The 24,879-nt window shown below is 37.3% G+C and overlaps 1 protein-coding gene across 3 annotated transcripts in view; it reads right to left on the bottom strand.

The window, feature by feature from the left end:
- Positions 1-68: 68 nt before the first annotated feature.
- Positions 69-24,879, bottom strand: part of CRY1 (cryptochrome circadian regulator 1) — a 93,604-nt gene continuing 68,793 nt past the window's right edge. The window contains exons 3-13 of one of the 3 annotated variants that reach the window (XM_001499213.6): positions 20,726-20,868; positions 18,393-18,577; positions 17,921-18,009; positions 17,201-17,341; positions 16,808-17,119; positions 15,267-15,418; positions 14,827-15,029; positions 14,627-14,722; positions 1,650-1,721; positions 1,472-1,575; positions 69-719 (exon numbers count right to left, since the gene is read on the bottom strand). In XM_001499213.6, the coding sequence (XP_001499263.1) occupies positions 1,472-1,575; positions 1,650-1,721; positions 14,627-14,722; positions 14,827-15,029; positions 15,267-15,418; positions 16,808-17,119; positions 17,201-17,341; positions 17,921-18,009; positions 18,393-18,577; positions 20,726-20,868 (1,497 nt within the window). In that variant the 3' untranslated portion in view covers positions 69-719. The remainder of the gene's footprint in view (positions 720-1,471; positions 1,576-1,649; positions 1,722-14,626; positions 14,723-14,826; positions 15,030-15,266; positions 15,419-16,807; positions 17,120-17,200; positions 17,342-17,920; positions 18,010-18,392; positions 18,578-20,725; positions 20,869-24,879) is intronic. The other 2 variants (XM_070254076.1, XM_005606567.4) reach the window with 2 other exon arrangements.

Consider the following 24,879-nt stretch of genomic DNA (forward strand, 5'->3'; position numbering starts at 1 on the left):
CTCCCCTTACCTAAAACAAACAAATTTTAAAAAGAAGAAGAAAAAAACCAACCACCAAGTACACAAGGTTCCATATATGCATATACTTTAATAACAAGGTCACTGTAGCTGGAAATGAACAAGGAAAAGGAGACAGGGAACTTTACACACGATACTTCCACAAGTTTGGGTCAAAAACAGGCATACATGAAGCTTTAATAACATATATTTTCTGTGTTAACAGAGGCTATAACTACCAATTTTGATTACGCATATTTTCTAAAACATTATTATCAAAGAGTGAAAAGTGAAATACAACAATGATGTCAAGAAATTCTGTCCTAAAATTTTAACAAAGTCTTTTAAGAAAGTCTAAAAACCTCCTATTTTCCCACACTGACTCTCAAAACTTTGATTTTTATATTAGAATATCAGCTTGCCACTTTAACTTTTACCATACATGAAAAATTATCAAAAATATATTGATGGATCTATACTAATTGTGATTGCCTATATTTACATTAAGCAAATTCTTGGTTACCAAGTTCTTTATATACAAATTACCATCTGTCCTACGTGAAATTCATTAAAAAGTTAAAAACTACAGAAATGTCAATAGAAACAATGCATTTCAAAATGTAACTGCTTTCCATCAATGAAGAATATTTTAAAATAATTTAACTGAAAAAGTATTGAATTCCCCCAATTTCAGCGGCAACAGTATTCCTCCTGAATGTTTTCTGTGATTTAAGGGAAAAAAAAAAAAAACTGAGTAAAGCTTGATTGCAAGGAATTAAATGATAAAAATTTGATGAGTGTTTACTGATCTTCAAAAAATTTACAGTCTAATTTGGTTGGCATTAAAAAAACTAAGTCATAACTTTTAAGATGTAAACAGTTTAACAGAAAAAACAAAAGTCTTTACAAACTGGCAAATACACTGTACAAATACTTTTAGTGTAAATTTAAATCACAAAACAGTATCCAACAGAACTGAATACAGGCATGGTTTTTTGACATTTCCAAAAAGGCCCAACATTTTAAAAGACTCCCAAACTGGAAAGAATTTAGATTTTAGAGGTATCACAACAGACAAAAGAAATTTATAAACACTTAAGAGGCAAAGATATGGGGAAGTTTATAAAGGAATCATATTAATGCCACTAAAATTAAAAGGTCACATTAATTGTTTTAGACTCATGGTCTCATAATAAGGAAATGAAAATGTCTTTTTCTGCAAAAAAACTTGCGTACAACACCATAAGCTTTTCACATTTAAAGATCATCGATTCGGAGGCTCAAAACCGAGTGCCCCTTGTCCAAGACACAGGCGTTCTCTCATCTAAGAATTGACTGATTTTGTAACAATCACTGAAAAATTTATGCCTCATACTCTCTTGTTTGAAAATAGAGATTAGCTCCATTTTGGAAATTATCTTATGTTGATTACACACTCCACTAAAGCAAAAAGAAAAAGCTCTAAAATACTTACCTAAGTAGTGCTCTGTCGCTGGACTTTAGGACCGATACCCTGCGTGTCCTCTTCTGGACCGGGGCGTTTCCCACTGCTGAGACCAGGGCCCAGGGAGCTTCTTCCTGCACATGTAAAAAATGTATGTTTAAGACAGAAAAGGTGAAAAGCACAGTACTCTTGAATGCTTCTTTCTTACCTTGCTTTAACAGGTGAGTTTGCTGACTGTCCCCATGAGCATAATGTAAAATCCCACTCCCTTGAGAGCAACCTGTTAGCATTTAAAACACAGTGAAATTACTTAAGACAAATTCCAAGTTGTGTGTATCAAGACCACAAATAGAATTTTTAGCATCTGTATTTAGTATAGTATTTGCATGACTATGCTTGTTAGGACTAAATCTCAATTCTTCATATGAACCCAAAATCACATGCCCAAATAAAACGGAAATTTAGGCTCATAGAAATGCTGACTGCTCAATGGCAAAATCATTGATAATCATTTTCTGAAAAACATTTTTTCTCATGTTTCTTTAGTCTTCTTTAATCTGGAACATTTCCACAGGTTTTCTTTGTCTTTTATTATTTGACAGTTTTAAAAATATACAGTTTTTAAATGGGACTTTCCTTATTTTGGATTGGTCTGATGTTTCTTCATGCTTAGATGCATGTTATGGATTCTCAACCAGAATACTGCACAGGGATGTTGTGTCCTTCTCAGGACATTACATCTGGAGACACATGATGTCTATCTGCCCATCACTGGTGACCATCTTTTTTTAATTGAGGTCACATTGGTTTATAACATTATACACATTTCAGGTGTACAGCATTACATTTCCACTTCTGTATAGCCTATATCATGTTCACCACCCAAAGTCTAGATGCCATTCACGGTCATACACATGTGTCCCTTTACCCCTTTAGCCCTCCCCCGCCCCTTTCCCCCAAGGTAACCGCCAATCTGTTCTCCGTATCCATGTGTTTGTTTGTTTATCTTCCACATTGAAGTGAAATCATAGGGCATTTCTCTTTCTCTGACTTTTTTTTTTTTTTGGTTTTATGTATTCTATTTATTTTATGTATGGGTAACCTTCACCAGGCAGTTAAATAATCTCCAAACTTCAAATCCCCAAACTTCATTTATTGTGATTATTATACATTTTTTTTTCCTAGTGCCTTTTTTTTTTTTTTATTAATGTTATGATAGATTACAACCTTGTGAGATTTCAGTTGTACATTTTTGTTAGTCATGTTGTGGGTACACCACCTCCCCCTCTGTGCCCTCCCCCCACCCCCCCTTTTCCCTGGTAACCACCGATCAGATCTCCTTATCAATATACTAACTTCCACCTATGAGTGGAGTCATATAGAGTTTGTCTTTCTCTGACTGGCTTATTTCGCTTAACATAATAGCCTCGAGGTCCATCCACATTGTTGTGAATGGGCCAATTTTGTCTTTTTTTATGGCTGAGTAGTATTCCATTGTGTATATATACCACATCTTCTTTATCCAATCATCAGTATCTGGGCATGTAGGCTGGTTCCACGTCTTGACTCTTGTAAATAATGCTGCGATGAACATAGGGGTGCAACGGACTCTTGAGATTTCTGATATCAGGTTCTTAGGATAGATACCCAGTAATGGGATGGCTGGGTCATAGGGTATTTCTATTTTTAACTTTTTGAGAAATCTCCATACTGTTTTCCATAGTGGCTGTACCAGTTTGCATTCCCACCAACAGTGTATGAGGGTTCCTTTTTCTCCACATCCTCTCCAACATTTGTCACTCTTGGTTTTGGATGTTTTTGCCAATCTAACAGGTGTAAGGTGATATCTTAGTGTAGTTTTGATTTGCATTTCCCTGATGATTAGCGATGATGAACATCTTTTCATGTGTCTATTGGCCATATTCATATCTTCTTTTGAGAAATGTCTGTTCATGTCCTCTGCCCATTTTTTGATCGGGTTGTTTGTTTTTTTGTTGCTAATCAGTGTGAGTTCTTTGTATATTATGGAGATTAACCCTTTGTCAGATAAGTGGCTTGTAAATATTTTTTCCCAATTAGTGAGCTGTTTTTTTGTTTCAATCCTGTTTTCCCTTGCCTTGAAGAAGCTCTTTAGTCTGATGAAGTCCCATTTGTTTATTCTTTCTATTGTTTCCCTCAACTGAGGAGTTACAGTGTCCGAAAAGATTCTTTTGAAACTGATGTCAAAGAGTGTACTGCCTATATTCTCTTCCAAAAGACTTATTGTCTCAGGCCTAATCTTTAGGTCTTTGATCCATTTTGAGTTTATTTTGGTGTGTGGTGAAAAAGAATGGTCAATTTTCAATCTTTTGCATGTGGCTGTCCAGTTTTCCCAGCACCATTTGTTGAAGAGACTTTCTTTTCTCCATCGTAGGCCCTCTGCTCCTTTGTCGAAGATTAGCTGTCCATAGATGTGTGGTTTTATCTCTGGGCTTTCAATTCTGTTCCATTGATCTGTGGACCTGTTTTTGTACCAGTACCATGCTGTTTTGATCACTGTAGCTTTGTAGTATGTTTTGAAATCGGGGATTGTGATTCCGCTGGCTTTGTTTTTGCTCAGGATTGCTTTAGCAATTCGCGGTCTTTTGTTGCCCCATATGAATTTTAGGATTGTTTGTTCAATTTCTGTGAAGAATGTTCTTGGGATTCTGATTGGGATAGCATTGAATCTGTATATTGCTTTAGGTAGTATGGACATTTTAACTATGTTTATTCTTCCAATCCATGTGCAAGGAATGTCTTTCCATCTCTTTATGTCATCGTCAATTTCTTTCAAGAAAGTCTTGTAGTTTTCATTGTATAGATCCTTCACTTCCTTGGTTAAGTTTATCCCAAGGTATTTTATTCTTTTTGTTGCGATTGTGAATGGGATTGAGTTCTTGAGTTCTTTTTCTGTTAGTTCATTGTTAGTGTATAGAAATGCTACTGATTTATGCACGTTAATTTTATACCCTGCTACTTTGCTGTAGTTGTTGATTATTTCTAATAGTTTTTCTATGGATTCTTTGGGGTTTTCTATATATAAGATCATGTCGCCTGCAAACAGCGAGAGTTTTACTTCTTCGTTACCTATTTGGATTCCTTTTATTTCTTTTTCCTGCCGAATTGCTCTGGCCAGCACCTCCAGTACTATGTTGAATAGGAGTGGTGAAAGTGGGCACCCTTGTCTTGTTCCTGTCCTCAGAGGGATGGCTTTCAGTTTTTGTCCATTGAGTATGATGTTGGCTGTGGGTCTATCATATATGGCCTTTATTATGTTGAGGTACTTTCCTTCTATACCCATTTTACTGAGGGTTTTTATCATAAATGGGCGTTGGATCTTGTCGAATGCTTTCTCTGCATCTATTGAGATGATCATATGGTTTTTGTTTTTCATTTTGTTGATGTAGTGTATCACGTTGATTGACTTGCGGATGTTGAACCATCCCTGTGTCCCTGGTATAAATCCCACTTGATCATGGTGTATAATCTTTTTGATGTATTGCTGTATTCGGTTTGCCAAAATTTTGTTGAGGATTTTTGCATCTATGTTCATCAGTGATATCAGCCTGTAGTTCTCCTTCTTTGTGTTGTCCTTGTCAGGTTTGGGGATCAGAGTGATGTTGGCTTCATAGAATGTGTTAGGGAGTTCTCCATCTTTCTCAATTTTCTGGAACAGTTTGAGGAGAATAGGTATTAAGTCTTCTTTGAATGTTTGGTAGAATTCTCCAGACAAGCCGTCTGGTCCTGGACTCTTATTTTTGGGGAGGTTTTTTATTACCGTTTCTATTTCCTTACTTGTGATTGGCCTATTCAGATTCTCCATTTCTTCCCGATTCAGTTTGGGGAGATTGTAAGAGTCTAGGAATTTGTCCATTTCTTCCAGGTTGTTCAATTTGTTGGCATATAGTTTTTCATAGTATTCTCTTATGATCTCTTGTATTTCATTGGTATCTGTTGTGATTTCTCCTCTGTCATTCCTAATTTTATTAATTTGCGATTTCTCTCTTCTTTTCTTGGTGAGTCTGGCTAGGGGTTTGTCAATTTTGTTAATTCTTTCGAAGAACCAACTCTTTGTTTCATTGATCCTTTCTATTGTCTTTTTTGTTTCAATATCGTTTATTTCTGCTCTTATTTTTATTATTTCCCTCCTTCTACTGACTCTGGGCTTTGTTTGTTCTTCTTTTTCTAGTTCTGTTAGGTGTCGTTTGAGGTTGCTTATGTGAGCTTTTTCTTGTTTAGTGAGGTGAGCCTGTATTGCGATGAATTTCCCTCTTAGGACTGCTTTTGCTGCATCCCAAATGATTTGGTATGTCGTGTTCTCATTTTCATTAGTCTCCAGATAAAATTTGATTTTTTCTTTAATTTCTTCAATGATCCATTGTTTGTTGAGAAGCGTGTTGTTTAGTCTCCACATTTTTGCACCTTTCTCTGCTTTTTTCTTGTAGTTGATTTCTAGTTTAATAGCATTATGATCAGAAAATATGCTTGATATTATTTCAACTCTCTTGTATTTATTGATGTTTGCTTTGGTTCCCAAAATATGGTCAATCCTTGAGAATGTTCCATGTGCACTTGAGAAGAATGTGTAACCTGCTGTTTTTGGATGAAGTGTTCTATATATATCTATTAAGTCCATCTGGTCTAATTTTTCATTTAATTCTATTATTTCCTTGTTGATTTTCTGTCTGGATGTTCTGTCCATTGGTGTTAATGGTGTGTTGAGGTCCCCTACTATTATTGTATTGTTGTTGATGTCTTCTTTTAGTTCTATTAAGAGTTGCTTTACAAATTTTGGTGCTCCTGTGTTGGGTGCGTATATATTTATAAGTGTTATGTCTTCTTGGTGGAGAGTCCCTTTTATCATTATATACTGTCCCTCTTTATCTTTCTTTATCTGTTTTGCTTTGAAATCTACCTTGTCTGATATCAGTATAGCGACACCTGCTTTCTTTTGTTCATTATTAGCTTGGAGTATTGTTCTCCATCCCTTCACTCTGAGTCTGTGTTTGTCTTTGGGGCTGAGGTGTGTTTCCTGGAGGCAGCATATTGTTGGATCTTGTTCTTTGATCCATCCTGCCACTCTGTGTCTTTTGATTGGGGAGTTCAATCCATTTACATTTAGAGTGATTATTGAGATGTGGGGGCCTACCACTACCATTTTGTGTCTTGTTTTCCGGTTTTCTTCAATTTCCTTTGTTTCTCGTCCCATGGTTTAATCTGTTCTGATGTAGAGCTGCTACTCTCTGTTGTTGTCCTTCTACTTATCTCCTCTGCTCTTGGTTTTGTAGCCCCTTTCCTTTTTTGGATTTTTCAGGAATGAGGGTTTTCCTGAGGATTTCCTGTAGAGGAGGTTTTGTGGCAATGAACTCCCTTAATTTTTGTTTATCTTGGAAAGTTTTTATTTCTCCATCATATTTGAAGGATATTTTCGCTGGGTAGAGAATTCTCAGCTGTAGATTTTTGTCCTTCAGATTTTTGAATATATCATTCCACTCTCTTCTAGCCTGTAAAGTTTCTGCTGAGAAATCTGCTGATAGCCTGATGGGGGTTCCTTTGTAGGTTAGTTTCTTTTGCCTGGCTGTCCTTAGTATTTTCTCCTTGTCATTGACTTTTGCTAGCTTCACTACTATATGCCGTGGAGTTGGTCTTCTTGCATTGATAAAGTTTGGAAATCTATTGACTTCTGTCACCTGAAGATCCATCTCTCTCACCAGATTTGGGAAGTTCTCAGCCATTATTTCTTTGAATAGGCTTTCTGCCCCTTTCTCCTTCTCTCCTCCCTCTGGAATACCTATAATCCTTACGTTGCATCTCCTAATTGTGTCTGATAATTCTCGGAGAGTTTCTTCATTTCTTTTTAGTCTTACTTCTCTTTCCTCCTCTGCCTGCAGCAATTCTATATTGCCATCTTCCAAATTGCTAATTCTTTCCTCCATATTATCGGCCCTACTGTTCAGAGCATCTAGATTTTTCTTAATCTCCTCTATTGTGTTCTTCATTTCCAATATTTCTGTTTGGTTCTTCTTTATCGTATCAAACTCTTTTGTGACATAGCTCCTGAACTCGTTGAGTTGTCGGTCAGAATTCTCTCTTAACTCATTGAGAATTTTAATGATGGCTGTTTTGAAGTCAGCATCATTTAGGTTATATATCTCATTTTCTTTGGGATTGTTTTCTGTGTATTTGTTACTTTCTTTCTGTTCTGAAGATTTAATGTATTTTTTCATATTGCTTGATGTTGTTGATTTGTGCCTCCGCATGGAGATAGAGTTTAGTTGCTCCTTTCACTTGTTTCAGCTGCTGCGGTGGGGGAGCAGCTGTTTATACTGCACCAACCAGGAACCCTGTCCGCAGTTGCTAACTGGGCCTGGGCCCCTCCTCGTAGCCACAGTGGCCCTTTGGATTCCCTCCTCTGCCGTGGGGGCCGTCACAGGGGGGCTTCAGGCTGCTGGTGCCTACTGTTGCAGCCCACCTAGATGTGCTCTCTCCTTGGGGTCTGCACCGGTGTTATGGGCTTTTCCAGCGGCCAGGGGTGGGATCACTTATATTTGTCGCTCCGTTGCTGTCGGAACCCACAAAATCTCACTTGTCCTCTATGGGTCGCAGGAGAGCTATTGGCATCTTCTACAGTCTGTGGTTAGTTCACCTAGCTATGCTGCTTTTGCCCTGGGGTCTTCCAGCCTTGTGGCTGCCAGCTGGGTGCCTTCTACTGGTGCTGTGCAGAGGCTTTCCCTAAGGCTGCTGTGAGCCTGTAGGGTTTCCCCCTAGGCTACAAAGCTGGGTCTCTGGAACTCCCCCCAGCCGCAGTCCTCTCCGAGATCTCCGGCTATCCCTAGTCCCACGGGGCGGGCAATGGCAGCTGGGGGTCGCCCCACCCTCTGGGATTCTCTCCGGGCCTCTCCCGGAGCCGTGAATGCTGGGCGTAGCCCCTCTGCCAATGGGAGACAGAGAGTCTTGTCTGCTGCCCGGTGGAACTCCGGCGCTTCCCCTCCGGGTCGCAGAGCCGGCCTTTGAAACTTCCCCCAGCCCTGGTCCTCTCCGAGATCTCCGGCAATCCCTAGTCCCACGGGGCGGGCAACGGCAGATGGGGGTCACCCCGCCCTCTGGGATTCTCTCCGGGCCTCTCCTGGAGCTGTGAATGCTGGGCGTGGCCCCTCTGCTAATGGCAGACAGAGAGTTTTGTCTGCTGCCCGGGCGGAACTCCGGAGCTTCCCCTCCGGGTCGCAGAGCCGGCCTTTGAAACTTCCCCCAGCCCCGGTCCTCTCCGAGATCTCCGGCAATCCCTACTCCCACAGGGCGGGCAACGGCAGCTGGGAGACCTCCGTACCCTCGGCGACTCTCTCTGGGACCCTCCGGGCGCCACGAACACCAGGCGGGGTCTCCCCGCCAATGGCGGGGAGAGACTCTCCCCGCGGGCTCAGGTGTGCAACTCCATAGTTTCCCTCTGCGTTTAGGAGTAATTGCGGGGGGTTTAGGTAGGGTTCTGGTCACCTGTTTCCACCGTCGCTCCTCTGTTATGTGCTCGCTCCTGCCCTAGATGTGTGTAGATCCTCTGGGGGCATCCGTTGGAAGAAAGCCGCTTGCGGGTACTAGGCTGCTCGGTCGGGGTCGGAGAGTTTTCACCTATTTCCACATCCTCCCAGAGGAAAGTCCGTCCGCCTTCCGATGTATAGTCGCGTGGGTATCTCAGACGTCCTGAGATGCTGTCTGGATATCCTTTGTCAAGCGATAAGTGTCCAAATAATTGCAGACTCGAAGGGGGAGAAACAAAGAGGACTACTCACGGCGCCATCTTGGATCTTCCTCCTCCTCTGTCTGACTTATTTTTCTTAGCACAGTACCCTCAAGGTCCATCCACGTTGTCGAAAATGGCAAGATTTCATCTTTAAAAAACGTTTCTTTACAAGATGACAGCAATTAGACCATGAAGGCAAAACATAGTGAAACAGGGAGGTATACATCCTTTCTTCACCTCTTGTCCATCTATTCTACACTCCTCCCTCAGCGCCCACCGAAAACACGTGTGCTTGGAGATGAGGGAATGCAGGCCTGCCAGATGAGGGTTCTACAAGGAGGAGACACAGACCAGGCCAATGTGGCAATTACCTTCAACCCTTCTAAAAAGAAATCATGTTACGGGGGAATGTGGTGACCCAGAAAAGTAGGTTTTAGAAAACATTTTTATCACTCTGTCCAGATTATGGAAAAATGTGAGCATTCTAGCCCCTCGAGAGATCACCTCGTGGGCTGAACAAGACAACCTACTTATTTTTATTGTAGTTTCATGCTTATCAAGTTCCTCTGGATAAAGAATTCAGCTTTTTACGTACTCAAAATTGAGAAAAGCGAATGCCCTCATCAGGAATGAGGCCTTCTATTGTTGGAAAGGGGTATCTCCACCATAAATTAATAAACTAGTGTTCTCTGTAGATATTTTAATCCCTATGATTTTTAAATTTCTAGTCTGTCCTTCACAGAACAGCCATCTCTAATTATACTGAAAACATTCCATTTTTGGACTTGTGAGGCTGCAGGTCAGACTCTGGATTGCGGTGGACCCGCCACTGAGCGCGGCTCCTTGGCCTCGCCATCAGCAGGCTTCCCTTAATAGTGACCCTGTCATTACGCAGTAGTTCACACTATTCACAATTTCACACAATGGGAATGTACTTGATTCTAGTGAACTGCACATTTAAAATGGTTAAAGTGCTAAATTTTGTTATATATATTTTACCACAATTTACAAAACTTCAACAAGTACATTTTCAATTATCGCATTTATTCGTATCTTACACGTTTGGTGAGTGCTCGCTGATGCTAGCGACTATACCAGGTACTGGGGACAGAAATATTAAGAAGACATGAAGTCGGTTTTCAAGGCTTACAGTCAAGTAAGAGGAGAGAGACATAAAACCACTAAATACAAAGGCACTGGAACGGGAGTCGGCACAGGATGCAGTGGGGAAACTGAAGGAGGAAAGGTCAACTTTACCAGAAGATTCACAGAGGTGGCCCTTAGGCCAAGTCATAACTAGTCACCTTAGTTTCATTTTCCCAATTCCACCACTCTATTCCTCTTCCACTTCTAAGATAAATGAGAATAATCTTATAAACAAAACATTGAATGAAAGCAGCAAGACAAAAAATTAATACAAACTATATGATTCTATGAAGTTCAAAACAGGCAAAATTATAGTATTAGAAATTAGGAGAGTGATTACCTTTGGGGAGGAGGGGGGAAATTAATAAGCTCAATAAATATATTAGGAATTTCCTTAAGGTGGTATTTTATTTCTTTAGAGAGCTACATGATAGGCAGGCACTTAAGATTTTCCTGAGTCCCTAAATTCATGAATATCTCTATAGCCTGTAACTTCCCCATAAAATGTATTAAATTATATTTTCATGAGAATAAAAGTGTAAGAGATGAGTAAAGAATGGAGCTTTGCTGATCCATTGGCTTATGACTAGCTTAGCCATTCACAAAAATCACAAAACTCCATATTCATATGTCTTCAGGGTCATTACAGCAGTTAAATTTCAAAGATGTGAATCTTACAGTGAAATCAACTTTAAAAAAAGTATTTCTTGCTTAAAAAAAATGCTCAAGTTTTTTTTTTTAAACTTTTTTCTTAATGCTTTTTTTTTTTGGTGAGGAAAACTGGCCCTGAGCTAACATCTGTTGCCAATCTTCCTCTTTTTTTTTTTTTTCTCTCCACAAAGCCCCAGTACATAGTTGTATATCCTAGTTGTAAGACCTTCCGGTTCTTCTGTGTAGGATGCTGCCACAGGGCACAGCATGGCTTGATGAGTGGTATGTAGGTCCATGCCCAGCATCCGAATTGGAGAACCCCGGGCCACTGAAGTGGAGCATGCAAACTTAACCACTATGCCACCAGGCTGGCCCTACCCTCAAGTTTTATAAGGGCAAAAAGTTTATATGATCACTTTCCCCTTATGTTACACTGTTAATGGCACCAAAAAGACTTTTCACTTATGAAATTCTAACTTGAAGATACTGTGGAGGGAAAATTGCATAGAAATACACCAAAATTTTAATAGTGACCTATCTCTAATTGGATGGAATTGTGGGCGATTTTTGTTCTTCTTTTGTTTTTCTGAATTTTCTAAATTCTCTAGAATGAATAGTTTTGTTTTCAGCAGTTTTCAGTTATAATTTACATATCATAAAATTCACCTGTTTTAAGTGTATAATTTAATGATTTTTAGTAAATTTACAGAGTTGTATAACCATCACCACAATCCAGTTTTAAAACATTTTCATCATCCCCAAAAGATCTCTCATGCCCATTTGCATTCTTTCCCCATTCTTACCTCTAAAGCCTAAGGTAACCACTAACCTACGTGGTCTCTTTTAAAGTCATGTCCTTTCTGGATAGTTCATATAAATGGAATCATGCAGTATGTAGTCTTTTGTGTCTGGCTTCTTTAACATATTTTTGAGGTTTATCCATGATGTAGCATGTATGAGCATTTTGTTCCTTTTTACGAATAATACTCCCTTGTATGGGTATAGCACATTTTGGCTACTATGAATAAAACTATTATATACATTCACATACAAGTTCTTTGTGTAGACATGTTTTAATTTCTTTTCGATAGATACTTAGGAGCGGAATTTCTGGGTTGTATGGTAAATTTTTGTTTGGCTTTTTAAGAAACTGCCAAACTGTTTTCCAAAGTGGCTGTACCATGTTACATTCCACCTCTCAGCAATGTCTGAGTGTTCTAGTCTCTTCACATCTTCCACAACACTTGTCATTGTCTGTCTTTTTTAATAAAGACACTCTAGGGTGTCATAGGGTAACCAACTGGTCCCAGTTTGTCTGGGACTCTTCAGGTGTTAGCACTGAAAGTCCTGTGTCCCAGGAAACCCCTCAATCCCAGACAATCAGTAATAGTTGGTCATCCTAAGTGGGTGTGAAGAACTGTCTCATAGTGGTTTTAATTTGCATTTCCCTAATGACTAATAATGCTGATGAACAGGTATTTTATAATAGAAAAAAAAATAAACTAAAACACATTACTATAGTAAACAGATTGTGGTCTGTTGTATTATAAGAACACAAATCCTTCAATACATCTATGTATACTTCTTCCTTTCCTGGCACAAAAAACTCTATAAAAACCAGAGGAGCAAAATGCAGTTGATGTTGCAGAGATTAAGAATTTTCCACATTCAACTCAAAACTTAAGAGAAGTCATAAAGACTCTTGCCCTTTGGTATGCCTTGTGAGACACTATAAAAGCCTACAGACAGCATGAGGTGAGGGCATAAAGCAAAGGGATATGCTTCAGAAGCACGTAAGTCCTTCCAAATGGAGCAGAAACCCGAGGGGAGAAATGTTTAACAGCGCAGTCTAAATCCTAAGGATCTTGCCACAATCACTCCCATTTCCAGGTCTCCAATACTCTCTCCTTCATCTGCCTACCCAGATGCTACCCACCCCACCATCTTCCAAGAATGTTTTCCTAGTTCCTTCAGTTCTCAGTGATCTCTCCTTTTTCTCCTATTGCATGTGGAAGCAGCATCTTACAATATCACTTTTTTCATTTTTGTTTCCCTTCTACCCTCCCAATGAGGCTGTACGCTTATGTAGCTTCTATGTCTTTTGAAAGCCTCACAGCACCTAGCTGCAAAGTGTATTACAGGCAAAAATTTACATGATTAGAGTCATTTCAAGATTTATTAACTCTATTATATCATAAAATGCCATGCTTATAAATTCGTGAAGCAAAATTATTCCAGTTTAACTTGCTAGCATGACTAGTTTCGCTGGTAACTCCAAATAATGGGTACAGATTTGGGTAGACTAAGAAGCAGTGTACCATCATTATCCGCAAGCCAGGCACTTGGAGCCTGTTGCTTTCCACCTCTCTGTTACCTGCCTGTTTTCTTAGGGCTTCAGAGAGCCTCTGTTCCTCATACTCGAATGAGGGCAGAAAAGGCAGGCTGTGAACTGAACAAAAGATCTGACAGAATTTTGAAATGATACTTCAAAATTGTAGGAGTTTACTCCAAACTGTAGAAAACTCCAAGAAAGAACATTTCTGAAGTATACTGCCCACAATGACAATATTTGACTGCCAGGTGAAACATATTCCAGAAATAAAATGTTTTATCTTATAAACACGACGTATGGCTTCACATTTGCATGAGAGGCCCAGAGAAACAGGAAAGAGCATGAACTTTAGGACTAGTCAGACTTGATCTGAATCTTAGTTCAAATACCTACTAACTGTGGGATCTTGGTTAAGTTATCTAACCTTTTTAGGCTTATTTCCCCAACCATAAAATGAGAATCCCACTACTACCTCCTGAGGTTATTGTGAGAGTGTGGCAAAAATCCCCTCGTACTGGGCACAAAGTAGGCAGTCACAAGGTGAGTGCTTTTGTTCTTTTCTCCCTGAGCTAATTCTTGGAGGATGCTCTCAAAAGGATGCAGGATATTTCTGAATTCAGAAACGTTCAGTTTTTGAAAGTTTTTATTCTTAACATCAACTTTGAACATTTGACTTAAAAAAAATAAGCATTCCTCCAAAGCGACTTTGTTTTTAATCAAGTTAATTAGCTTCATACTATTTTTGCTTACAGGCTTTGAAAACTGGTATAAGGATTCAAATTTCCAATAGATAGTGACTTCTTGACATTATTAATATCACCTGTTGTTAAGAATATATGTGGCAACTAAATATACATATCATTACAGACCAGATTTTATAAGGAAAAACTCATGTGCAAAAGGACTAAAGGCCCTGTGCATGTGTATGATAAATGTCTTGGCCATGTTCACAGGGCCACTGACCTTCTTAACTAAATACCTTATAGTTGATATGTACCTAACAAGAATAATGAGAACTCTGAAAATATGATATTTGTGTTTCATTTTATCCTTAAAATTGCTCTCCTCATTTATTTCACAAGAAGGTCTTTACCGTGAGAATGTAAAGATGCTTTCCATCTTGAAAAAGTCACTAATGGAATAAAGGAATGTGTGTGTGTATGCACGTGTACAAAGAACCTGTAAGACAAATTTTAAAGATAGATTTTTAAAAAATATATTATGATGAGGTTCAATAAACAATATATTTGATTATTAATCTCTTCACGTTACTAAATGCAGAAATTTCCTTTTCACTTACTTCCACTGCTGCTACAACCTGGGATATTTTCTCCAGGAGAATACCCCATGAGGCCTCCATTCCCGTTAGGATTAGAAGGCACTGATGCAAGAAGACCTAAAGGGAAAAAATTTCCTATTAAATTATGATCAAGATCAAATTCAAGGATAGGTACATAAACAGCTGCCAAAGAAACAAATCAAAGGCAGTTACTGACATACCTAATCCTCTATATCGTGAAAGCTGCTGGTAGATCTGTTTCATCCTCTCGATATTCAAACGGCTTGCCTCAGCATGGTTCACCATTGGTTTAGGATAGTTAACTCCTATCAAACATTTGGCTACCTTTTGGATACCTTCTGGTGCATTCCAGGGATCATAGATATATTTTGCAGGAAAGCCTCTTAGGACAGGCAAATAACGCCTTTTTGGGAGAAGGAATAAAAATTATTAATAAAATGAACTATAAGCAAATTATAACAAATTATTTATTAGCTATGAATGACCAAAATCAAATCAATAGCATTTAAATGATTTCTTTACCCTTCTCCTCATCTGTGCTGCCCATCGTGAGTGGGGAATACTTTAAGCGTTGCTTAAACATGAAAAGCTCTTCCTGGATTAGCTATTCCAAACTGAATAATAATCAGCCTTGATTTACCTGATATAGTCTCCATTGGGATCTGTTCTCCTACCAAAACCAACAGGGCAATAGCAGTGAAAAAACTGTTGGAAAAAGGAACTACAAGACAGCCACATCCAACTTCCAGCATTTATGCTCCAATCTGCATCAAGCAATAATTCTTCAAATACCTTCAGAAGTAACAGCAACCAATTAGTTTGCACACATACAATTCTCAAAGCAAGCATTTTCCAGGTCTCTGTAGATCCAAAGTCAAGGCAAAGAAAATCTAGCACAGAACTGTAAAATTAAATATTCCAAAGTGAGCTTTCTTGCTCACGTTTTGTTCTGCAATGAGTTATTGCAGGGAAAGAAACCTATCAGCAATATAAGTGGATTTCTGAAGGGAATTTACCTTTCTAATCTTTGCAGTGTTATCGGCGGGGTGGGTAAAAAAATTACTCAGGTCACTGATTTAAAAAAATCAGATGGGATAGGAGGAGATTAAAAAAATGGAAGAAAAAAACAGTAAACACTTGCAACAAAGCAAAAATGCTACCAAAACATAAATCACCAACAAAAACTTAGAAGCTTGGTACACTGGCCTACATAGCGGGAGCACCCAAATACAAATGACCTTTAAAAATGCACTAGCAGTATAGAGTTTAAGTTTTGAATTCCTTGATCCACAAGGGAAATAGAATTTTAAAAAAATATTTATTTTTATTTATTTATTTTTTGCTGAGGAAGATTCACCCTGAGATAACATCACTACCAATCTTTCTCTCTTTTTATTTTTTGTATGTGAACCACCACCACAGCACAGCCACTGACAGATGAGTGGTGTAGGTCCATACCTGGGTACCAAACCTGGGCTGCCAAAGTGGAACACACTGAACTTAACCACTAGGCCACCAGGGCTGGCCCTAAAATAAATTATTTTTTCATAAATTCATTAAGTGTGTGCTATACATCTACTTCACGTATAAGCCTGTACTAGAAAATAAAGGAGATCCAAAAAAACACAGGATCAGAAATGGTCCTTGCATAGGAGAAATTATGATCTAGACAGAAAGATAAAACACATATGTGTAAAGTTCTGTTATATATAACCATAAGATGATGTCACAAGATGTAGCATGCTTCACTTTACAAAACAGTATTCCTCAAAAGCTGCAATGTTCAAGCGAGGGGAAATAATTTATATTTTAAATTGTATAATACAAATTCACTATTTCTAAGAACTCTTGGGTGAATCTTTTTTGGAACAGAAATGATCACTATAAATATACTGATCCAATAAGTCCAGAGTATTAAATCTTACAGTTCTCTTGATGGTTAGGCTGGTTTAGCCACCGAAATGACTTTAGGTTAATCGAACCAGTTTCCATCATTTCTCCTGTCTGATATACCATTCTGCTCTCCAAAAGTGTGCCTGTACCATGGGAATTAAATGCTTTACCAGCTGAAAAACTAGACTATAAATGAATCTACACAATAGACAACTTCTAGAAATTGTTTTAATAGGTATAGAGTCTTTCAGAATAGGACTATGCTCCATGAGTTAGAAGAATACTTACCTTCATTCCTTCCTCCCAACTAATCCACAGGTCACCCCGTGTCAGGAAGCAAGCAACTGCATGTCTGGCTAGATGGTGAATCCAGCCCTCCTGCCGAAGCTGTGTCATGATGGCGTCAATCCACGGAAAGCCTGTCCGGCCTTCCGCCCATTTCGCTAATGCCTCAGGATTCTTATCCCAAGGAATCTGAACGCAGATGGGGTTTCCTTCCATTTTATCAAAGCGTGGATTGTTTGTTGCTGCCGTGTAGAAAAATTCACGCCATAACAGTTGCCCATAAAGGGAAAGGGGAGGGGAACTGTTCTTCTTTACCTAAGATTAAAAAGCAAAGAGGTATTCTCAGCAATTTGTACAAAAGTATTCTGCAAAATAAGCTCCAGTTTCAGATGATACCTTTCTGTACAGGTCTGTCAGTCTGAAGTAGAAGAGTCGACACGACAGACACCCAAACCGGAGATAAGGACTGAGTCCAGCAGGGCTGGCAAGCAGGGAATTCGCATTCATGCGAGGCCTTTCGAAGTTTGCCACCCAAGCCTGAAAACACACAAAGAGAATTCCTCTAACTGCCTTTTCCATTTTAAAAGTGTTTAAAACAGATTTTTTAAAAAAGTCACATAGTTCTTGGGGAATAAAATCTTATTATCCCAACCACAAATGACATGTTCTAATAAAAAATAAGAAAGGGTAAAAGTGAGTATTCTTTTGTTTCAGCCATCCTCCTGCAGCACATACTCATGCGAAAGAAATTACCTTCAAACTCCTAACACAAGGCTGAGAGCACCTTCAACCTGTCTCTCTGACATTGAGGTCAAGGTGAAACAGAAGAACTCTATCCTGGTTTCAAAGTTATGGTCATCAGATACCAGCTCAGACAGAAAGCATAGAAGAAGTAGTATTGGTAGTAACTAAACGGGAAACAATCAGAAGAGGAGGGGAAACGGTATTTAAATGAAGAGAGAGTTGTTAATTTTCAAATAATTAGGTTTTTTTGTGCTATTTTAACTATTTCTCTCAATCCTTTATTTCAACTGTCTATTTTTTGTTTTTAACAAAGAGTGAAATCATTTTTCAAATGCCAGTTTGGAAATATGAGCATGATCTCCACTGTCATACTTTTCTTTCCAAATGCCTTTCCAAACGTGTAAGTGCTTCAGTCTCTCCACCCGGCCACACTGCAGAGGGTAAGCCATCTGTATCAAAACCTAAAAAAGAGAGAAAAGACAAATATCACTCTTCTGGAACTAAAATAATTTCTATTTAACCACAATAATTGGGAGAAAAAAATTACTTTTCAGAAAAATTGACAGTAGCACAGAAATGAATTGAGGGCCCTGGGTGGGCCCTCACATAGAGAGGATGTGGTCTCTGTTGTTTAGGATGTACACCTCAAGGTGGTAACAGATAGATCACATATTTATAGAACATATAAACACAAAGATATTTCACTTCTTAGTTTGAGTTTCTTTTCTTTTTTCTTCTTTCTTTCTTTCCCTCTTAACACAAAAGACCTTACATGTCAAAATAGAAGATTTTCTGAATGATTTATTAATGCGTCAGCTCCACAGTTATTACCATTTACACCCACCTAGTTCTTCCAGTGAAGGGACTCCATATTTCTCATCATGGTCATCAGACAGAGGAGTTGTACACTTCTCTATCACTTCAGACGTAATTGTCTCTACTGGTATCTCCAGTGGTTCCATTTTGCTGATGAGAGTCTGGAATCTTTTATAAGTAAGAGGTGGCTGTCCACCATTGAGTTCTATGATCCTATTACAAAAGTTAGTAAAGTGCAGTTAGCATAAAAAAATGACACTATATTTTGATTGATAAGCTCTGAAAAGGCTTAAAATCAGAAAACAAAATTAATCATTTAAGACTTGTAGAAGAATGTTAGCTTCTTATATGACCGGGAAACTTAAAATGGTTAATGAATCTAAAAATTATTCTCTTAATTTTCTAGATATCTGCTAGATGTCAAAAAATACAGTATGCAAATACCAAAACCTTTAAGACAAAGGGTACAAAGTACCTGTGAGGGAAAAAAACAAGTGGCTAAATTAGCCTAAAGGCAATAATAAAAAAATAATATACATGGAAATGTAAAAACATGTTACAACTCAGCTCAAAGAATCTCTTAATCATCAATAAAAAGTAAACCAGGCCAATATTACATCAAGGAGTAATCAGCAAGTCTCATTAGTTAGGATTCTATATTACTACAGTGATAAATCACTCGTTATTTTCGACTGTGCTCATGACTTTAAAATGTCATCATATATATTTTATATTTACTTCTGATCACTAATTGCCTCAATCAAGTCATACCAAAAAAAAAAAAAAAGATCAGGCTTGCCAATGGTATTTTGAATTAGGCACTATTTGAGAATAACCAATTATTCTTTTTGATTAAGGCTATTCGCTTAGCATTTAGCCTTAATAAAGAATTACTGGCAAAATCCAACTCCATCATTTTATAGACCAAAAACCGAAGCCTACCAAGAGAGTTAAGTTAACTAGTCAAGGTCACATAACACTGATGAATAGCAAATCAAGGTTTCCTTAATCCAAATACAGTACATTTTTCATTATACCACATATAATTATGTATCAACTGTATGTGCAGAAAGTAAACACCATGAAAGCTATCCTCTCTGCTTTTAGTAATTTTGCTTTGGTATAATACGTGGAGTTTACACATAGCATCATAATGAAATTTGTCAATTGTAACCATACTGCAATGATACTACTGAGGACACTGCTAATTACATGACAGAGGCAAAATAAAAAGCTTAGAAGAAATGTTTTCTATATGTTACATTTTTTATGATAAATATATGGTAAATATTCACATTTTACCCAATAAATAAACCAATTTTATGCGTAACAGAGTCTCCCACTTAGAAGCAACTGGTCTTATCTTGTTTTGCCTCGTCCTTGCTATCAGCTCCCCGAAGTTAAGAAAACCGGTAAACCAGAAGGAAAGTTTATCATCAAAGGATATATGACTTCTGGCTTAATACCCTTGCCTGAATCAAACTATGATTTTTTGACACACTTGGAAAAGTGGAATAAAATTAATGTTTGTCATGTTATTTACAGAATTAGCTTTATTAACTGGATAAAATCTGTAAAGAACTAAAAAGATAAAATAATTTAAAAGGTACATAAATTATAAGATTTCAGCACTTGTAAGGACAACCACACGCCAAAAGTGAATAAATTAATGAATCTTATGAACCTTTAAGACTCACATAATACTTACTAAAATTAAGTTTGACCACAGGATCTTTGCTAGACAAAGCATCACCAAGGACTGATATTTCAAGAAATACACTTTGAGAAATAAAATATTACGCTATTGTTCAGAGGACTACAGCTATGCAAAGTAATATTATATACAATTTGCATCTGGACTTAAAATCCAGATAGACAAGATATACACACATGAAATAAAATAACTTAAGACAATCATATAAAATGTATCAAAGAGGTTTATGGCTATGTATCATATAAACTACAAATTAATATTGCTAAGAGCCCAGAAAGGCAAGACTACAGTAGGCTGACTTGGAATAATCAAGGGAAATTCTGTGATACTCTTAATAGTTCTGAAACTGAAATTCTGAGTATTTTTATCTTTTGCACTATGTAATTTTGGTATCTGTCACTGAGTAAATAAAAATCACAACAGTTAAATAAAATGCTAAGGGTATGATATATATTCATTTAATTCTCTATACATAATCTATGATGTATATATTGCTATTTCCATTTTACAAACTTAACTCCCACAGGCTAAAACCTACTTGTCTATGTACTTAACACCACTGAAATGTACACTTAAAAATGGTTAAGATGATGAATATCATGTTGTGTGTATTTTAGCATAATAAAAAACAGAAGGAAAAAACTTACTTGTCTAGGTCATATAATGTATGTGAAATTCGTACAATGACTTCTACTCCAGCTTCAGTAGCCAGTTTCTTAATAGCCGCATCTCGTTCCTTTCCAAAGGGCTCAGAATCATACTCAATTGAAAGTTTAGTAATGTTCCATTCCTAAAATAAGAGAAATGGGGGAAAATGTACACAAATTTTAATAATTACTTTTTTCTATTATAACACCACAGTCTGGAAAAAAGTGAAAAGCTTGAAATCTACATATCAAATGATTATACATAAATCAAACCTTGAATATGCAGGAAGAACATGCACAATTTATAACTTCAAAAATATGTAAATAAGAAATGTATACTCACTACATTTCAGGCATTGTGCTAGGCATTAGACAATCTACCAATACGCTTAAAACCAGTGTCCTGTACTAAACGTGTCTGCATAGCACTTCACTTTTTCAAGTAAGTTACACTTACATTATCTCATTTGCTTCTCAAAACAACCCGCAGAGTTTGGCACTTTTGTTGGTATCTCGATTTTTCAGATTAGGTTATTTAAAAAATTTAGAGACTTGCCCAAATTCACAAAGCGCTAGAATACCTAAACTTACGTCTGCTGATTCCAAGAGTCGGTCTTTTACAAACCTTTGATGGCTAATACGGTATAAGCTGCTTTGCTGAGGTACTCTGTTTTATGCTTTATTTGTGATTACCAAAAGATGTTAACTATAGAAAATATGAAGATAGTAATAATAATAGCAGCTGTCTATTGAGTGTCAGGTGCGATATGAATAAGCTCTGCACGTCTCCTTATAGTGATTTTCAACGAGGAGACTGTGACTTAAGGGAATTAAGCGATTTCCTAGGCGGGCAGTAAAGTTGTTTCAAATTCTAAAATCGACAGGCGATTTATCTATCTGTAATTCTACCATTATTTAACTGACTATACGGTAACACACTGTCATTCTCCAAACTCCTACAGGTCAGACAAGGGCTGTTCCCAATGATGGTTTGTTTTTTTTTTTTAAATTGCTATTATAAACCTTGCAGTGCACATCGTTATCTTTATGCATACATCTTAAACCTTTTGGGGCAATTGTCCTATTTTTTCCTAGAAATAATTCCTTGAAAAACAATTAATGGATAACATAAGCACATTTAAAATTTTGACAGACCCTGTCAAATTTTCCACCAAATATACTGTTTTAAAAACCACTAATATGAGGGTCTGGCTGGCGGCATACTGGTTAAGTTCGCACACTCCACTTTGGTGGCATGGGGTTCACCAGTTCGGATCCTGGGCACAGACCTACACACCACTCATCAAGCCATGCTGTGGTGGCATCCCACATAGAAGAACTAGAAGGACTTACAAGTAGGATACACAACTATGCACTGGGGCCTTGGGGAGAAAAAAAAAAAGAGGAAGATTGGCAGTAGGTGTTAGCTCAGGGCCAATCTTCCTCACCAAAAGAAAAAAAAATTAAAAATAAAAAAATAAATGAAAATAAAAACCACTAATACACACAATATACACAGAAAAATAGTATCTCATTTTAAAATTTTTCCTTCTTGAAAGCCCTGAAGAATGCATACAAAACTGTCAATAGCTGTTACCTTTCAAGAGCAGAAGAGGAGTGTAAATAAGATTTTTTATTTTACACACTGTTGCATTGTTCAGAATTCTTAGTACTATCATGTACTGCTTTTGAAACTTAAAATGAAAATGAAAATAGGAAAGCATTATATTTCTTTGTTTTATAGTGAGGCAGTATAGAGTAGTAGTTATTAAAAAACACAGCATCTGAAGTTAGATATCTTAAGTGTAAAGACTGGCCTCAACCATTTGTGCAAATTGCCAAACTCACCATCCATGTTTTCTAACCTATAAAATGGGTAAAATGTAAGTAAAGTGCTTAGAGTACCTAGCACCTAATAAACACTAGGTAAGTGTTTGCTACAGTAAAATGAAAAAAATAATATTATGTTACTGGGTTGCTGAAAGATTGTTTAGGACATAGTGCACAGTAAGCTCTCAATGAATCTCAGCTATTACTACTAGCCATTTGTATATTTCTTTTTTGTGAGTTGCACCTTATGTTTGCTTGGTTTTCTATTACAGTTAATTTTTCTCTTAGGGTTTTGTAAGAGTTCCTTATATTTTAATGATAGCAACCCTTTCTCTGTCATATATGTTACAATTTTTTTTCTAAATAGTTTATAATTTAGTTTTATGATTTTTTTGACAAATAATTTTTCAGTTTTTAGAAAGTAAATGTTAGAGTTTGACGCAAGTCAATAACACTTCCTCCCCTTTTCTCTTTTTGAAAAGGAAGGGAAGATAAGTCATGGAGCTAAAAATCAAAATACAGACCACATTATTAATGAAGTTGAATTGGAGAAAATATATTAGATTTAAGGGCAGGTAAGCCTTGAATTAAGCAATTTCACTATTAAGTATCATGTTAGCTATGCTTTTTTATAGACAACCTTTATCAAACTGATATTTAGCAACTTCCTATGCCTAGTTTGCTTAAAGTTTTTTTTTAAATCATAAATGGGTGTTGAATTCCTTCAAATGCTTTTTCTTCATCTATTGAGATAATTATAATATCTTTTCCTTTATTCTATTTATGTTAATTGGTTTTTATAATGTTGAATCAACTTTTTATTCCTGGGACAAACCCCACTGATTATGATGTAGTATTATTTTAAAATATTGCTAACTTCAATTTGTTATTATATTGTTAAGGATATCGGAGTCTATGTTTATGGGGGATACTGACTATATTTTTTTTTCCTTAAAATTTCATCATCAGGTTTTGGTGTCAGAGTTATGCTGGCCTCATAAAACAAGTTGGGAAGTATTCCCAACATTCTCCTTTGCTTTCTGAAAGAGTGTTATAAGACTGTTATTATTTCTTTCTTAAATATGTGATAGAATTCACAAGTATAGACATTTTAGGCCTGAAGTTTTATTTATGGGAAGGTTTTTGATTACAAATTCCATTTCTCTAAGAGACATAGGGTGATTCAGGTTTTTTTTCTTCTGAGAATTTTAGTAATTTGTACTTTTCAAGAAATTTTTTCATTTCATCTTAGTCGTAGAATTTATTGGCATTATATTTACAATATCCCTTATTATGCTTTTAAAATTTAGAAAATCTCTAGTGATGTCCTCTTTTTTACTCCTGATAAAGGTAATTTGTGTTTTCTCCCTTTTTTGCCCTGATCAGTATTGCTAGCAGTTTATCAATTTTATTAATCTTTTCAAAGAACTAGCTTTTGGCTTTGTTGACTGAATCAATCAGGGTTCAGTCAGAAGACAGAAACCACATCAGCAACTTTAACAAGGAAAATTTAACATAAAGAATTGTTATCAAGTAAAAGGTGGTCAACAATAACAAGGAGTCACAGAGGAGTTAAACTACACTGCCCAATGTGGTAGATAGCCATTAGCCACAGAAATAGCTTCTGAGCAGGTGAAATGTGGTGAGCTGGAATGGAGATGTGCTGTTAAATATAAAATATACACTGAATTGCAAAGACTTTACATGAAAAAAAGGTTAAAATATCTTACTTTTATAATGATTTTATATTGAAAGGACAATATTTTAGATATACTGGGTTAAATAAAATATATTACTAAAATTAACTTCACCTGTTTCTTTTTACTTTTTTAAAATGTGGCTATTAGAAAATTTTAAATTACATCCATGGCTTCTGTTAGACAGTACTGCTCTAAAGAGTCCAAAAGTAGCAATTGCAGAAAGAAGCTATCACCTCTAAATAGAGGGAAAACAAGTAAGTAACAAATTCAGAACTTAAAAGAGTTCCCTTCCTTCTTCCTGCTGAGAGACGCACCTCATTGTATGGGGTATGGGACCACAGGAACACGTAACCCTCCCTGCAGGGAAGACACTTCCCAGAGAGCAAGGGAGGACCTGGTTCATAAGAACAGCCCACTGGGTGGCTGAGAAACTGCCTGCAGGGTGTGGGCTAACTGGAGCTGATCTGTACAAGTAGTCCACTGGGCGGCAGAGAAATTTACCAGAGGGCCTGGGTGAGTTGTAGCTGGTCTGGGGAAGTGGCCTATCAGGTGGCAGGGAAACTTGTCAGAGGATACGTGTAGGCTGGGGCTGGTCCAGGAGGGCTCCTGAGGTGAGTTCTATTG

This window comes from Equus caballus, chromosome 28 (genome assembly GCF_041296265.1).
Source record: "Equus caballus isolate H_3958 breed thoroughbred chromosome 28, TB-T2T, whole genome shotgun sequence".
NCBI lineage: Eukaryota > Metazoa > Chordata > Mammalia > Perissodactyla > Equidae > Equus > Equus caballus.